This window comes from Muscardinus avellanarius (genome assembly GCF_963383645.1).
Source record: "Muscardinus avellanarius genome assembly, chromosome: X".
Classification (NCBI taxonomy): Eukaryota; Metazoa; Chordata; class Mammalia; order Rodentia; family Gliridae; genus Muscardinus; species Muscardinus avellanarius.
The window spans coordinates 48,337,428-48,353,810 of NC_137792.1; the positions used below are offsets into that span (position 1 = coordinate 48,337,428).

At 39.0% G+C, this 16,383-nt stretch overlaps 1 protein-coding gene across 1 annotated transcript in view; it reads left to right on the plus strand.

Annotated features, from left to right (window-relative positions):
* Nucleotides 1-2,335: 2,335 nt before the first annotated feature.
* The window catches only part of LOC308278884 (fatty-acid amide hydrolase 2-like), a gene marked incomplete at both ends in the record, with an annotated part of 61,513 nt that continues 47,465 nt past the window's right edge, over nt 2,336-16,383 (plus strand). The window contains one exon of the mRNA XM_080718881.1: nt 2,336-2,354. Coding sequence (XP_080575007.1) covers nt 2,336-2,354 — 19 coding nt within the window. The remainder of the gene's footprint in view (nt 2,355-16,383) is intronic.

Sequence of the window (16,383 nt, forward strand, 5' to 3'; positions counted from 1 at the left end):
TGCTTGGCTTCCACATTGGTCATTTTGACAATTATGTGGCGTTGGGATCCTCTTCTCCAGTCCTGTCTAAAGGGAGTTCTATAAGTTTCCTGGACCTGTGTATCGACCTCTTTCTCTATTTCTGGAAAATTTTCTGCTATTACTTCTTTGAAGAGATTGTTGATCCCTTTGGTTTCACTTTCTTTTCCCTCCTCTATTCCAATTATTCTTAGGTTAGCTCTCTTGAAATGGGCCCACATTTCCTCAGTGTCAGATTATTGCTGTCGGGTTTTTTTTTTTTTTTTTTTTGTAAATTAGAAACTATGCGTTCATTTTTGGAATGATCATCTTCAAGAAGCCAGATTCTATTCTCCATGTGGTCTAATCTGTTGTTTATACTTTGAATTTAGCCTTTATTTCAATGATTGCATCCTTTATCTCTTTTTGACTCTCTCTGAATTCTTTTTGAAAGGCCTCTATTATTTCTAAAGTTATTTTCCTGATTTGATCTTCTAGAGATCTTTGGATTTCTGTGTTATCAGATTATGATGTTGTGGGCTTGTGGGCATTCACTGCTCCATTGTTATTTCTCTTTCCCATGGTTTTGGAAGTTTGTGCCTTCTCTGCGTTCTTCCCTGGGTCACTACGAGTTCACTTAAGATGCTCTGGATCAAGTCTGTGGTATCTTAGTTGCCACTACTCCTTTACTGGGTTGTATCACAAAGTCTCAGACCCAGGGAGTCAATCGAGGCTGCTTAGACCGTGGGGGGTGCCAAGTTGGGCGTTCTCCAGCGGGGAGTTTTGACTATGGTATGATATCTCTGCCACTGCCACTCCCCCACTGGGTTGCACTGCTAAAATCTCTGTCCCAGGGAGACTATCTGTGCAAGTCCCTGGGAGTGCAGTACTGGGATTTCTCCCCTAGGGGCTGCAATTTGACTCACGGTTTTTGAGTGTGCTGATGGAGCTGTAGTGAACTCGGTGGATTCGCTGCTGCCGCCACTGGCAATATGGCACCACTGCCACGCCCTTGGGTGTGATGTGGCATATTTCTTCTCTCTGGTTTTGAGCTCTGCTCTGAGTCCATGCCAGGTGTGCTGTGCCTGGCCCTTGGGAGCTTTAGATGTTCCCTGCGCTGACAAAAATGCTGACTGCTGCCCGGCTCTTCAGCACCTGCTCACTTCAGCTCGCTGTCCACCCCTCCTCTCTGGAGCCTGGTGGCTGGTTGAGTGCATTGGTCTTCAGATGTTCGGTGAACTCGCCACTGCTGTTGGCAGTAAGGTGCTGATGTCGTGTCCTCCGCCGTGAGGTTGGTGTAGTTCTTCTCTGGTTTTGAGCTCTGCTGAGTCCCTGCAGGGTGTGCTGATCCCGGCCCTTGGGAGCTTTAGACACTCCTTGCGCTGAATAAACTGCTGACTGCCGCCCAGCTGTTCAACACCTGCTCACCTCGGCTTGCTGTCTACCCCTCCTCTCTGGAGCCTTGTAGCTGGTTGAGTGCGTTGGTCTTCAGCTGTCTCGTGAACTCGCCGCTGCTACCGGCAGTAAGGCGCTGCTGTCGCGTCCTAGGCCGTGAGATTGGCGTAGTTCTTCTCTGGTTTTGAGCTCCAGTGAGTCCCTGTGGGGTGTGCTGATCCTGGCCCTTGGGAGCTTTAGACATTCCTTGCGCCGAAAAAACTGCTGACTGCCACCCGGCTGTTCAGCAGCAGCTCACCTCGGCTTGCTGTCCATCCCTCCTCTCTGGCGCCTGGTGGCTGGTTGAGTGCATTGGTCTAGAGCCGTCTGATGAACTCGCCGCTGCCACCAGCAGTAAGGCGCTGCGAGGCCGGCGTACCTCCTTTCTGGATTTGAGCTCCGTTCTGAGTTTCCCTTCTCTCTGGAGCCTGGTGCTGCTAAGAAGATGTAGGCTGCTCTGGCTGCTCCGTGCCGTGGTGGCCACAGCACTTCGGGCTGCTTTCTTTCTGGTGTCTTGTTTTTCCAGCCCTCTTTTTCTCTGTCCATTGTATTTACAGTTTTTATTTCTTTGCTGGTGGTGTTTTCTGGCTCTGAAAGGCACTGGTTTTGTGGTAATAGAGTTCGATTGTTAGCGGGACTTGTAAGTGCCGCTTTCCTCCATCACCATCTTCCCGGAAGTCCCTATTTTTTAAATTTTGAAACAAGTTCTCACTGAGTTGCAAAGGTCCTCACTAAGTAGCTAAGGCTATGAATCGTGATCCTCCTGTCTCAGCCTCCCAAATGCTGAGATTACAAGCATGAGCCACTATGCCCGGCTATTTTTTATTTTAAAACAGGGTCTAAGTTGCTGAAACTAGCCATGAACCGGTGATCCTCCTGTCTCAAGTACTAGGCATGTTCCACCATGTCCAGCATTGTTTTTGGTAAGTATTTTTATTCTCATCACACTCTTCATTATACTGGTATGCTAATAACTTTTGGGCAGTAATCAAGGTCCTCTGTGTTCTCTGACCACAACATGACCTAGTAATGAGCAGTTTTGTATAGAGCATTTGGGATTATTAAAGTGGTTCTATCTACAACAAAAGACAGGGATCCTTAATCCAATACAATAAAAATTATGTTCTTCAGTAGGAAAGAGAAACTCAATAAAATTTAAAATAAAATGAAAAAAACCCAAAACAACCTATAAAATAAATATGAAAAGTGAGTACAGAGAAGATATGTTTACTATCCATTTAGAAGACTGATATTCCCAAAACTGAGGTTTCCTTTCCTGTAATGTATGCTACTGTGTATATTGTTGTCCAATGGCCACTTTGCATCATGCTGTGGGAAGTGGAGTTTAGATATCTAGTATAAAAATGCTGGTATTCATGTTGTTGCTACTGCTATGAATAAATGTCTTTGGTCTCTGAACAAGTATTTGCATTGCCTGTGGTAGCACCCCCCAAAACTGATAGTTTAATTTGTTAGCTTATATATAGGATAAAATCATTTGTGTGTGTGTGTATGTGTGTGTGTGTGTGTGTGTGTGTGTGTGTGTGTGACATACTGGGGATTGAATATAAGGGCACTTTACCACTGAGCTACATTCCCAGGTCTTTTTTTTTTTTAAAAAAAAATAGGCTTTTTCCGGGTATGGTGATGAATGCTTCTAATCCCCGTGCTTGGGAGGCTGAGACAGGAGGATCGTACAGGTTCGAAGTCAGCCTCAGCTACTTAGTGAGGCTTTCAGCAACTTAGTGAGACCCTGTTTCCAATCAAAATATAAAATAGGTCTGGGAGTATCGCCAGGATGTAGAAAGCCTCTGAGTTCCACCCCCAGTACCACACAATAAATAAATAAATAAATAAATAAATAAATAAATAAATAAATAAATAAAATAAAAAATAAATAAAAATAGGCTTTTGCCAAGTTACTGTGCTCTGGCCTCAAACCTATATTAACCTCCGAAACACTATTGGGATTACAGGTTTTTGTAACCATGTCCAGGAGATAAAATCTTCATAATTCATATTTGTAGTAATAATGATGAAATTCTTAGAGATAGGGCTTCTGTGAGAGGAATAATGAAGACTTCGCTAGTCAATTAATAAAATTTATGGCAATTGTTGTAGATGTACAGACTATAGTGTATGATCAATAATGCAATAAATTATCCCCATCATTGATAGGGAGGAATTAGGATGTGGTTTCAAGATGAGAACTGATGTCCTCCCAACCTCACTGAAGATTACAGGCCATAATCATCTGTGTGAGTAGATGGGAACTTTTGGTGGAAGGAGAGATTCAAACTTTGATGGCCCTGTTTTCTATGAAAGCCCAAGTCACAATTCTACCTGGGCCCATGAAAAGAAATGGACCCGGGATCAGCTCATGGGGTTTGGCCTGGGTTTACAGTAGAGAAAGGAAGCCAATATGATCTTGTGAATGAAACCTTTGGGTCAATTCTGCATATTCTTGATGTTACCTATAAATATAAATGCATACTAAGAAGCAATGTTTATATGTCTTCCTCAAATGTGATAAAATTTGGCCACATGTAAAAAGCATTGGTAGAGACGATTTTTCCCCACCAGCCTCCCTTTCCCCTCCTGTGTATATTTAATCCCAAGTAAAAAATAAAATTGCTATTGTGAGTAAAGATTTAAAGTAAGCATGATAAGAAACAAGATGTCTATATAATAGCCATATGAAAAAACATAGGAGATGCTGCTGATTTCTACTGAATTATTGTCAAATAATTTCAGCTGCTTCTCTTACAGTTCTATTATAGACACCGCAACTCTAACTGAAGTCATTACATAGGCTAAGGGAACCTAAAACACTGCTTTGAACATTCACAACTTCTTTTCCACCTGTTGGCACTCAAGGATCAAGACCTATATAAATTCAAGTCATGAGGCCTCTATTAAATACAGCCCCCTGAGTTACCTAAAATCCACTGTAATTTTTTGAAATTATATAGGTTAGCATTTAGCACAATTTTTCTACACTTTGATTTTCAAAACGTTCATGATAGAGATTTTTTCAAAATGGGCACGACACTCGCCTTTATTCCCCCTCTTCCCAAAAGCAATGGGTATATTAGATGCATTTTGAGACGGTTACCATGGGAGAACATGAAATCAGAAAGGGAAAAACAGAAATCTTGTATGATTCAAAAACCTAAGACATCAGCATAGTAAGAAAAACAATGCCAGCCTGACTTGATAGCCTCCCCTCTGTAGGGGTAATAATGAAAGAGAGTCCCAGAAAACTGACAGCAAGGCTGCTAGCAATCCTATCTATTCAAAATTTTCTCAAACCTCACAGACTTGTAACCTAATTAGAAATCTGAAATATACATCATAGCCATGCATTGGAAAAGGGTTTTTCATCATTTCCCAGTGAACTTTCAGTCTATTATAGACAATAGAATAGAATTATCTATTAATAATTATAGATATAATTATAATTATAAATATAATTATAATTATATATAATTATAATTAAAATATAATTATTAATTATAGAATTATCCCTGAAACACACAGCTCAAGGGGTTCTGGAGAGAAATTTTGCTCATCTGCAGGTGCTTCACTGTCTTGCATACTCTTATGTGAAATTCAGCTGAAGGAGTTGGAGGGAGAATAGCCCAAACCATCACCCCAGTCCTGAGTATGTACAGCCAAGAGAAGCCCTAAAATAAGATTTTTCCCAGATCTGGTGTGACCCACTCAGAGCCATCTTGATTAGGGAGCTAGCATCTGAATTTAGACTGCTCTGGAGTCAAAATTTCTTGCATATTCCCATCCATGAAGTTCCATATACATTCCACTTTACTGGTTCAGTGGATTGTTACTTCGTGTACCAAATGTTTCCCAGTAGAGTGACTGCAACTCAAACCTGTTGAATACTCTGCACTGAAGGAGGAAATTGTTGTGAAACAGTGAGGGAACTTCAGATACCACCCTCAAGATCCTGGAGATTGGGAATTCTACCCTCTGAGACCATGGTTGTAGTCACTCATGAGTGGGTTCACATTGGTGATAGGACAAAAGGCTGTCGTGTATATGGTTCTCTCAGTTTATGAAGAAATATCTGTCATTAAGAAGTTTGGGAAAGAACTCCCTGATATTGTTGTTGTCCCCACAGGAATCCTTGGGGTGGCCCTAAGCAATGCCTCTTTTCATTTATAGAATTATCCCTGAAACACACAGCTCAAGGGGTTCTGAAGAGAATTTTTGCCCATCTGCAGGTGCTTCACTGTTTTTTGTTTTGTTTTTGTGGTACTGGGGTTCTTGGAAGCTGTTCTACCTCCGGGCTTCACTCCCAGACCTATTTTTATATTTTTAATTGGAAACAGAGTCTCTTAAGCTAGCGCGCTGGCTTCAAACCTGAGCCATCCTCCTGTCTCCACCTCCCAAGTGCAGGGATTACAAGGGTGCACCACCACGCCGGCTGCTTCACTGTTTTGCATACTCTTATGTGAAATTCAGCTGAAAGAGTTGGAGGGAGAATAGCCCAAATTATCACCCCAGTCCTAAGTATACACAGCCAAAAGAAACCCTAAAATAAGATTTTTCCCAGATCTGGTGTGACCCACTTCTGATCACTTCCTGGAAGGCACTACAACTGAGACAGTTTTGGGGAAAATAGCCCCAGCTGTTGTCCAGTCCCCAGTCATGCAGAGCTAGGGGTCCTGAAGCCCCACTCCTGAGTGTAGATGACCCCAATATCAACAGACAGGAACACCACAGTTCCTAGTGCAACTACACCTACACAGTTTCCACTGCTGGCCACTTCCAACCCTTTTCTGATCACACACTACTGACTGTTAGTACTACACAAGGAATGCTGTATTTCTTGTCACCACCTGTCTCTGTGAACCACCTGGGTCCATAACACTGTCTGTTTGGAGTACAAGAACCCTCACTACTCAAAGTGGAGTGGAGACCTAGAAAGATATTACAATTTCTAGAATAAGGATTAACTCTCTAACATATAGGTATAGTCAATAACTTCTTCAATAAGACTCTTAAATCTTAGAAAATAAAACCAAGAATTAATTAATAAGCTGATAAAATAAAATCAAGAATTAATAAATGAGATGGCATTAAATTCTATTTCTTCTGCATAACAAAAGAAGCAATCAATTATATAAAGAAAGGACTTACAAAATGGGAGAAAAGTGTTGCCTGATTCTCTTTGGCAAAGAATTTATACCTTTTTTCTCTATCTAATAGCCAAGTATCTTGTGATTTCTCTCTCTTTCTCTCTCTTTAAGGACCTTTGTGACAACTTATTTCCAAATAATTTGGAAAATATGAAGGAAATGCAAACATTTCAAGGCATGTATGACATAATTAAAGCCAAGAGATATGAAAAGTATAAGTGGACCAATAAAAATAATGAGCTTGAAGTAATGAAAAGCCCAGATCCAGATGGATTCTCAGATGAATTTTACCAAACATTTAAAGAAGTATTTTCAATGATCTTCTAATTATTCCAAGAAAGAAAAGGGGGAGTAAAACTTCCAAATTCAATTTATCAAACCAGTATCACTTTGATTCATAAACCAGATAAGTATATATCTAGGAAATAAAACTAGAGACCAATATCCTTGATGAACATTAACATAAAATTCTTAAAAGTATTATTACATTAAGAACACATTAAAATGCACCAATAAAAATTAAAAAAATTTAGAAGTTTGTACATTATGATCAAGTTCAGTTTATTCCAAGAGTGCAAAAATGGTTCAACATATGCAAATCAGCAAATGTAACTCAATGCAGTCTATAGAATTAAGAATAAAATCACATATTATCTCAATAGATGTAGAAAAAAATTTCAACATAAAACAGAGCTTGTTCATAACAAAAGTACTGAAGAAACTAGGGATAGAAGTAATTTACTTCAAATTCATAAAGGTTATGTACGACTAACATAATAGAGAATGGAAAAAATTGAAGCATTTTTTTCTAAAATAAGGAACAAGAAAAAATGTCCACTTTCAATCCTCTTATAAAATATAGTACTTGAAAATTTCCAAGGATAATTAAACAAGAGGAGATAAAAGAAATATAAACAGAAAAGAAAAAAATAAAATTATCATGATTTCCAGACAATATTATTCTTTATTTAAAATATTCTAAAAGCTCCATTAGAAGACTTCTACAGTAAATAAAATTTAGAAAAATAGCAGGATACAAATAAACAAAAAAAATCAGTGGGTTTTCTCTATGTCAATGATAAATGAACTGAAAAAGGATTCATGGAAACAATTTCAATTGCAATACCCTCAAAAACAATTAAATACCTAGGAATACATCTAAACTAAAGAGGTGGATCATCTCTACAATGTAATTATAGAACACTGAGGAAAGAAATTGAAGGAGATACTAGAAGATGGAAACACCTTTCATACTCATGTGTAGTCAGTACTAGTATTGCACAATAGTCATAGTACAAAAAGTGATTTCAGATTCAATGCAATCCCCATCAAAAGCTAGGAAAAAAGTTCTAAAAATAACATAGAGTTGGATGCATTGGCACACATCCCTAATCCTAGTAAATGGGAGGCTGATGTAGGAGGATCACAGATTACGTGCAGCCTCGGCAGTTTATTGTAACCTTCAATAACTTAGCAAGACCCTGTTTCAAAATTTAAAAAGGCTGGGGGTGTAGTTTAGATGTTGAATGCATCCGCGTTGAATATCCAGTACAACAAAAATAAAATAAATTTTCTATGGAAGGATAAAGTACCTGGAATAGCCAAAGCAACTTTAAAGAGAAAGAGCAATGCTTGAGGAATCACAATACTTGATTTTTTTTTTTTTTTGGTGGTGGTACTGGGGTTCCTGGAAACACTTCTACCTCCGGGTTACACTCCCAAACCTATTTTTATATTTTTTATTTGGAAACATGGTTTCTTACACCAGCAAGGCTGGCTTTGAACCAGCACGATCCTCCTGACTCTGTCTCCCAAGTGTGGGGATTACAAGTGTGCACCACCATGCCCGGCTACAATACTTGATTTAAAAATGTACATTAGAGCTATAATAACAAAACTGCTTAGTACAGCATAAAAGTAGACACATAGACCAATGAAATAGAATAGAAGACACAGAAACAAATGTTATGGTGGGAGATGGTTGAGGTTTGGGAAAGTTATGGTTGTGGGGAAACTGTCCCCAGGGACCTCTGTTAGGGTCCCAGAAACAATTTCCCTCAAACCACAACAAAACCCACAAAAAACAGAAAAATAGAAAAACCGCGGGTTCTTGTCCCGAGCTAAGGATAAGTATACATAGCTCAGACACTTGCTGAAGATTTAAAGAAGTTTATTAAAAAGATAGAAATACAGAAGATAGTTACAACCACATGCCAGAATGGCATGGGGGGGGTGGTCTGAGCCAATTCACCACCCCAAGATACAGCACATGGACCGGACTTATACCCATGACCTCCACCTTATTTACGTAATTCTGAAGTAGTAAATATTCCTGTCAGCCCTGTAAGGTACCTCCCCTTACCCTGTAAGGTACCTCCCCCAGCAAGGTGTGTTAAGGTGTCTCCTTTCAGGAAGGTTGATGGTCTATCCTAGCTAGATTATCTAATCATGTAGATCTGTCTTTAGACAGAGAAAGGCCTAGTTCCCCTCTCCTATTGACTTGCTAATTACTTTTAGCTAAGTCAATCTAAGTTTTAATAGCTGTTTGCTTCCTGACAAAAGCCAAGCCTTTCTCTCTCCAGGTCTGCCATTTTGACAATTATTTCTGAAATATATATAATCAGAGCTTTCTCAAATCTTCCTAAGCCATTCCCAATACTGGTACAACAAACCCACACAGAGATTATTATTTGATATTTTACCAAGTCACACAAAACATACATTCTAGGGGAAAAAAAAGACCATCTTAATTAACAAATGGTGCTAGAAAGACTGAATATTGATATGCAGAATGATGCTGGACACATGTCTCACTCTGAACAAAAACTAAAATGTATCAAAGACCTGTAAATTAGATTAGAAGACTTGAAAATACTAGAAGAAAGCATAGGATCTCCTCTTTAACATATAGGCACTAGTAGTGACTTTCCCAATAAGACCCTTAAATTCAGGAAATAAACCTGAGAAAAAACATTAATGGGTTGGCATGAAATTAAAACCTCCTACACAGCAAACAAAACAATCAAAGGTCTAAGAGAGAATCTATAGATTTAGAGAAAATATTTTCCAGTTATTCCTCTGATAGAGGACTAATATCTAGAATACTTAAAGAACTCAAAAATCTTAATACTAAACAAATAGCCCAATAAAAATGGGCACTCTACCTGAACATATACTTCTCAAAAGAAGAAATGCAAATGGTCAACAGATATACAAAAAATGTTCAACACCATTAGCAATCAGGAAAATGCAAATCAAAACTATACTGAGATTCCAACTAATTCTAGTTAGGTGGTCTAGGGGAAGGGAGGGAACAGAGGAAGGATCAATGAAGGAATCACTTACATTAACATTATCTACATATGGAACTTCCGGGAAGATGGCGACCGAGAAAAGCGGGGCTTAAGAGCCCCGCTAACAACCAATCTCCATTACCACAAAATTAGCGCCTTTCATAGCCAGAAAACACCATCGCCAGAGAAACAAAAAAATCACCAGGCACCAGAGAGAAAGCTGACTGAGAACAGAGCTCAGAGCCACAGAGGAGATACACCGGCCTCACGCCTAAGGACGCGGCAGCAGCGCTTTACTGCCGGCGGCAGCGGCGAATTCATCGGGCGGCTACAGCAAGCTGAGGTGAGCTGCTACGGAACAACCAGGCGGGATTTTTCAGCGCAGGGAGCATCTAAAGCTCCCAGTGGCTGATCTCAGCACACGCTGCAGGGATTCAGAGTGGAACTCAAAACCAAGAAGAAATACTCCAGCCTCACGGCCGAGGCCTTAGCAGCGGCGCCATATTGCCACCAGCGGCAGCAGCAGTGAATTCACCGAGTCCAGTACAGCTATATCTGCGTACTCAAGAACAGTGAGTCAAATTGCAGGCCACGGAGGAGAAATCCCAGTACTGTACTCCCTGGGACTTGACCCAGTGGGGGAGTGGCGGTGGCAGAGATATCACACCATAGGAGAACGTGCAACCTGGCACCCCCCACAGTCTAAAGCAGCCTCTACCAACTCTCTGGGTTGGAGACTCTGTAATACAACCCAGTAAAGGAGTAGTGGGGTCTGAGATACTACTGACTCGAGATCCAGAACACCTTAGTGAAGTCATAGTGACCCAAGGGAAGAACCCAGAAAAGGCACAAACTTCCAAAATCATGGGAAAGAGGAATAATACTGGAGCAATGAATGCCCACAACCCCACAACATCAGAACCCGATAAAACAGAAAATCAGAGATTTCTAGAAGATCAAATCAGGAAAATAACTGCAGAAATAATAGAGGTGCTTCGAAAAGAATTCAGAGAGAGCCAAAAAGAGATAAAGGATGCAATCAATGAAGTAAAGGCCTCAATTCAAAGCACAAACAACCGATTAGACCACATGGAGAACAGAATCTCGCTCTTAGAAGATGATCATTCCAAAAATGAACGCATAGTTTCTAATCTAGAAAAAAATATCCGACAGCAGGAATCTGACATTGAAGAAATATGGGCCCATTTTAAGAGAGCTAACCTAAGAATAATTGGAATAGAGGAGGGAAAAAAAAGTGAAACCAAAGGGATCAACAATCTCTTCAAAGAAGTAATAGCAGAAAATTTTCCAAACATAGAGCAAGAGGTTAATACACAGGTCCAGGAAACTTATAGAACTCCCTTTAGACAGGACCGGAGAAGAGGATACCCACGCCACATAATTGTCAAAATGACCAATGTGGAAGCCACCAGAGAATCTTAAAGGCAACAAAAACAAAGGGCCAAGTGACATTCAGAGGCAAACCGATTAGAATCACTCCATACTTCCCAAACCAAGTCATGAGAGTCAGAAGGGCTTGGAGTAACATATGCCAAACTCTGAAAGAAAACAACTTCCAGCCAAAAATTTCCTACCCAGCAAAACTTTCTATCAAATTAGATGGGGAAATAAGAAGCTTCCATGACAAACAGAAACTGAAGGAATTTATGTCTTCAAAACCAGCACTAGAGAAAATACTCAAAGAGATTAACTACAAAGAAGAAATAGGTAACACACACCAGAACCAGAGAAACAAGATTTTCTATTCAACAGACAACTAAGATTAGTTATCTGTGGAGATTCATTATTTATGTTAGTCTTTTACCTATCTCTAAATTGTATAGTTTGCCTTTATAGTTATTAATTTTTAGGATTTCTAGTTGGAATATTAATATACCTTCAGATATAGCATTTGGAAATATTTTATCCCATTCTATCAGTAATTTTTAACTCTGTTTACATTGTCTTTGGATATACAATATTTTTTTTATTTTTAGGGAGTTTGTATACTCTTCTGTTGCCTGTGCCATTGAAATCATATCCAAGAAATCACTGCCAATTTCAATGTTGTGAGGTTTTATGACCCAGAATTTCTTCTAAAAGTTTATAGTCTTAAGATTTATATTTAGGTCTTTTATCTATTTTGAGTTAATATTTGTATATGGTGTTAGGTAAGGGTCCAATTTTATTCTTTTTCATGTAATTATTATTTTTCAACAATATTTAGTTAAAAGATTATTATTCCCACCACCAAATGTTCGTGGAAACCTTGTCAAAAATAACTTGACAATATAGGGAAGAATTTAGCTCTAGGCTTTTATTTAACTCCAATGGTTCATATATTTGCCTTTAGAATAGTACTAAACTGTTTCAATTATTGTAGCTTTATATGGTTTGAAATCAGAAAATATATATCTTCTAGCTTTGTTTTTTTTCAAGATCGTTTTGGGTATCTAGAGTCCATATTCCATATTAGGATAGATTTTTTTCTGAAAAATAAATATATAAATATATGATAGTTTCACCTAAAAAAATAGAAAAAAATATTCTCTGGTAAGAACAAAAGCAAAAAGAAATATTGAAATGTTATCTTTAAGTCATCAAAAGCTTGGTATCATTCAAATGAAACTGTTATGTGAGATTATCATTTTTAATTTTGGATAAATTGCTATAATACTAGATGTCAACCACTAAGCCAAGCATGGGAGGGAGGGAAGGGGAGAGAATGGGGTGGGAATCGGGTGGGGGCTGACTGGGCGATGTGTGTATGTATGTCTACAAAAGTTTGTATCCCAGTATGATGTATTAATACAGTGCACCAATAAAAAAATAAATAAAAAAACAAAAAAACCCCATTATCTACATATGCAAGAATACCAATGTCAATCTCTATACCTTGTATTGAGAAGAGAGCAGGAATGGGGACAAAGCCAGGGAAAGTCCACCAAGTGCTGTGTGCATAAGTACCACTTGAACTACATTATGATGTGAGAATATAATGTGTACCAGTTTTGGGAATGGCCTAGAAAGATTTGAGAAAGCTCTGATTTTTAATAAATATATTTCAAAACTTGGGTGAGGGGCAGATCTGTGAATGGACTTGGTTTCTGCCAAGAAGCAGGCAACTATTCTAATGTAAATTAACCTAGCTAAAGGTAATTAGCAAAGGTAATTAGGAGAGCAAAGCTAGGACTTCCTCATTCTAAAGACAGGTTTACATAATAATTAGATAATCTAGTTTAAATGGGAGGAGTTTTGACCTTTGGGAAAGGAGAAACCTGGGCATAAACTAAGGGTTCAGCTGGAAAAGTAAGGGGAGGAACTTTACAGGGACTTTTACTACATCAGAATTATGTGAAACAAGATGGACAATTTCATGTGTATAAAAGTCTGTTCTGTGTTTTGTATTTCGGTGAATTCGTTCGAACCACCCCCATGCCACTCCTGAATGGCATGGGGCTGTGACTGTCTTCTGTATTTCTATCTTTTAAATAAACTCCTTTAAATCTTCAGCAAGAGTCTGGGCTATTGCATATTTATCCTTAGCTCAGGACAAGAACCTGTGTTTTTTCCCTTTTGAGGGGAATTGTTTCCGGAGGTCTGACAAAGGTCCCCGGATACTGTTCCCCTAAACAGTAACGGTCATCCCCAAATGGTAACATTCATCTTTCACCGCAACATCATATTAAACCCTAACATAATGCACCAATAAAAATATAAAAATAATGGCAATCATCAAGAATACAAACAATAATGAATGCTGGCAAGGATGTAGGGAAAAAGGAACAGTGATACATTTTTGGTGGAACTGTAAATTTGTAGAACCACTACAGAAATCAATATAAAGTTTCCTCCAAAGACTAAGAATAGAATCACCATACAACCCAGTTACATCATTCCTCAATATTTTTTCAAAAGGATGTTAGAATACTATAGTAATACATGAGTATTTATGTTTACAGGAGCATAATTCACAATGTCCAAATTATGAAACCAACCCAAGTGTCCATTAATAGATGAATAAAGAAAAGGTGGTATATTCATAAAATGAAGATTTAATTATAAAGAAAAACAAATTTGGTGGTGCATACCTGTTTTCCTAGTACTTGAGAGGCTGAGACTGGAGGATCATAGGTTTAAGTCCAGTCCATATGCTAGCTTAATGAAATCATATTTCAAAATAAAAATAAAAGTACTGGGGATTTATCTAAAAGATAGAACATCTCTGAATTCAATATCCTTGATGAACATGTAGGGGTGCTGGAAAGCAGACTGGAAGAAGCGCTTTCCCCCCCTAGCATGAGAAGTTAACTAAGCCCAGCTGCCCAGGTTGCAGGATTCAAGGACCAGGCTAGGGGACCCACCAGGTCAAAACCTCTAATCTCCAGCTTGCCGGCCAAGGTCTTTGTACATGGGACCTGATCCCCATATCTCTGAGACAGATCAGCACTCCCCCTCCGGCCTGGGGAACAAGGCCATGCTAATCTGCTCTTCAGGCAGATTCCTCAGTGCAGAGATAAGCCTGGCTCAGCCGAGGTGGGTGGGAAAGGCAGCCCTAGGGAATGAACACATACCATAAGGGAGATAAGCAGTCCTTAGCAGGCTCTGACATGTGTGGATGCATGTTTTAAAATTATTGGTGTACTTGTTTGTCCTTGTATCTGATTGGTTGTATTCTAAGGTTGGCGGGCTCAGACTTTTGACAGGCTCTGACGTGTGTAACCACTCCCTCGTGGGACTATAAATTCAGAGCGTGGAGTGAGCTCGGGGTCGAAACTTGACCATAGTGTCTGTGTCTCGACCCCTGGCTTGCCGGGACAGAGCTGCAGCACAATAAACCTCACTTGCATTTTACATCTCTTGTGAGTCCTTCGTTATTTGGGTTGGTGGGTGATTCTTGGACCCTTCAGAACATAGATGCAAAAATACTTAGTAAGATTAATATTGAAACCAAATTCAACAACACACTAATTATATCACGATCAAGTTGGTTTCATCCTAGTCATTCAAGGCTGGCTCACATTGCCAAATTAATTAATGTAATATACCGCATAAATAGATCTAAGGACAAAAATCACATGAAAATTTCATTACATGCAGAAAAGCTTTCAATAAATTCAACAATCTTAGCAGGGCATGGTGGCCCATACTTGTAATCTCAGTACTTGGGAGGCTGAGACAGGAGTATCTTGGTTCATGGACAACCTCAGCTATTTGGTGAGACTTTCTGAAACTTATTGAGATCTTGTTTCAAAAGAAAGAATGAAAAATAGGGCTGTGGGTGTAGCTCGGAGGTAGAATGCCCCAGGTTTCCATCCTCAGTACTTAAAAAAAATTCAACAGTCTTCCAGTTAAGAACTCTGAAGAAGCTAGGAACAGAAGGAAATTGCATAAATTTAATACAGACTATATATTATAACCCCAAAGCCAAAAATCATATTGATTAGGAAAAATGAGAAGATATTTCCTCTAAAATCAGCAAGAATGCAAACATGTCTATTTTCACTACTCTTATTATATATAGTAATTGAAATTTTAGTCAGGGCAACTAGGCAATATAAGGCAATAAAAGAGATGCAAATAGGGAAGAAGTCAGATTATTGCAATAGAGAGATGATATATTTCTCTATATATAAGAACATAAAGAGTCCACCAGAAGACTTCTGAAGCTGACAAATTCAACAAAGCAGTGTAACAAGAAAAATCAGCATACAAACCGGGCGTGGTGGTGCATGCTTGTAATCCCAGCATTCCGGAGGCTGAGACCTGGAGGATCGCAGTTCGCAGACAGCCTCAGCTACTTAGTGAGGCCCTCTGCAACTCAGTGAGACCTGATTTCAAAATAAAGAATAAAAATTAGGGCAGGGGGTGTAGCTCGGAGGTCAATGCCCCTGAGTTCTATTCCCAGACCCGCAAAAAAAAAAAAAAATCAACATACAAAATTCAATTGCTTTTCTATATACTAATAATGAATCTGCTAAGAAATAAATCAGTAATAAAACCACTCACAGTCCCTTCAAAAATAAAACACTTAGGTGTACATTTAACCAAAGAAGTGAGAGACCTCTGTATGGAACATGGGGTCTTGATGTGGCTTTCACTATCTTCTTAATAGGTATCTCTTTTGTTTAAACTATTCAATAACTACTAACAGTGACCCAAAAGATTGCTTTTTTGTTTAAACCATTTGCAAGTGTGATGACTAACAGTGTCCAAGATTACTCTTTTATGTGACCTCTGTTTTTTTGGCCAACAGAGTTCTCTCTGCTTAACTATTCCTAGATTGGATAATTACCAGTTCAGGGTTTTTGCAAGTGAGTGAATTTTCAACATGATGTTCAGTCATCTTTTTGAATCTTTGTGTGATTTCTGCTGTGTGATCAATCTCTCTCTCTTTGAGGAGAGTCAACAATGCTCAGATAATTATTAAAGACTTAAATTCTTCAGACATTTGAGACTGATAAACTTGGCTGGAGGAAAGATGGTAAACTGGGCTT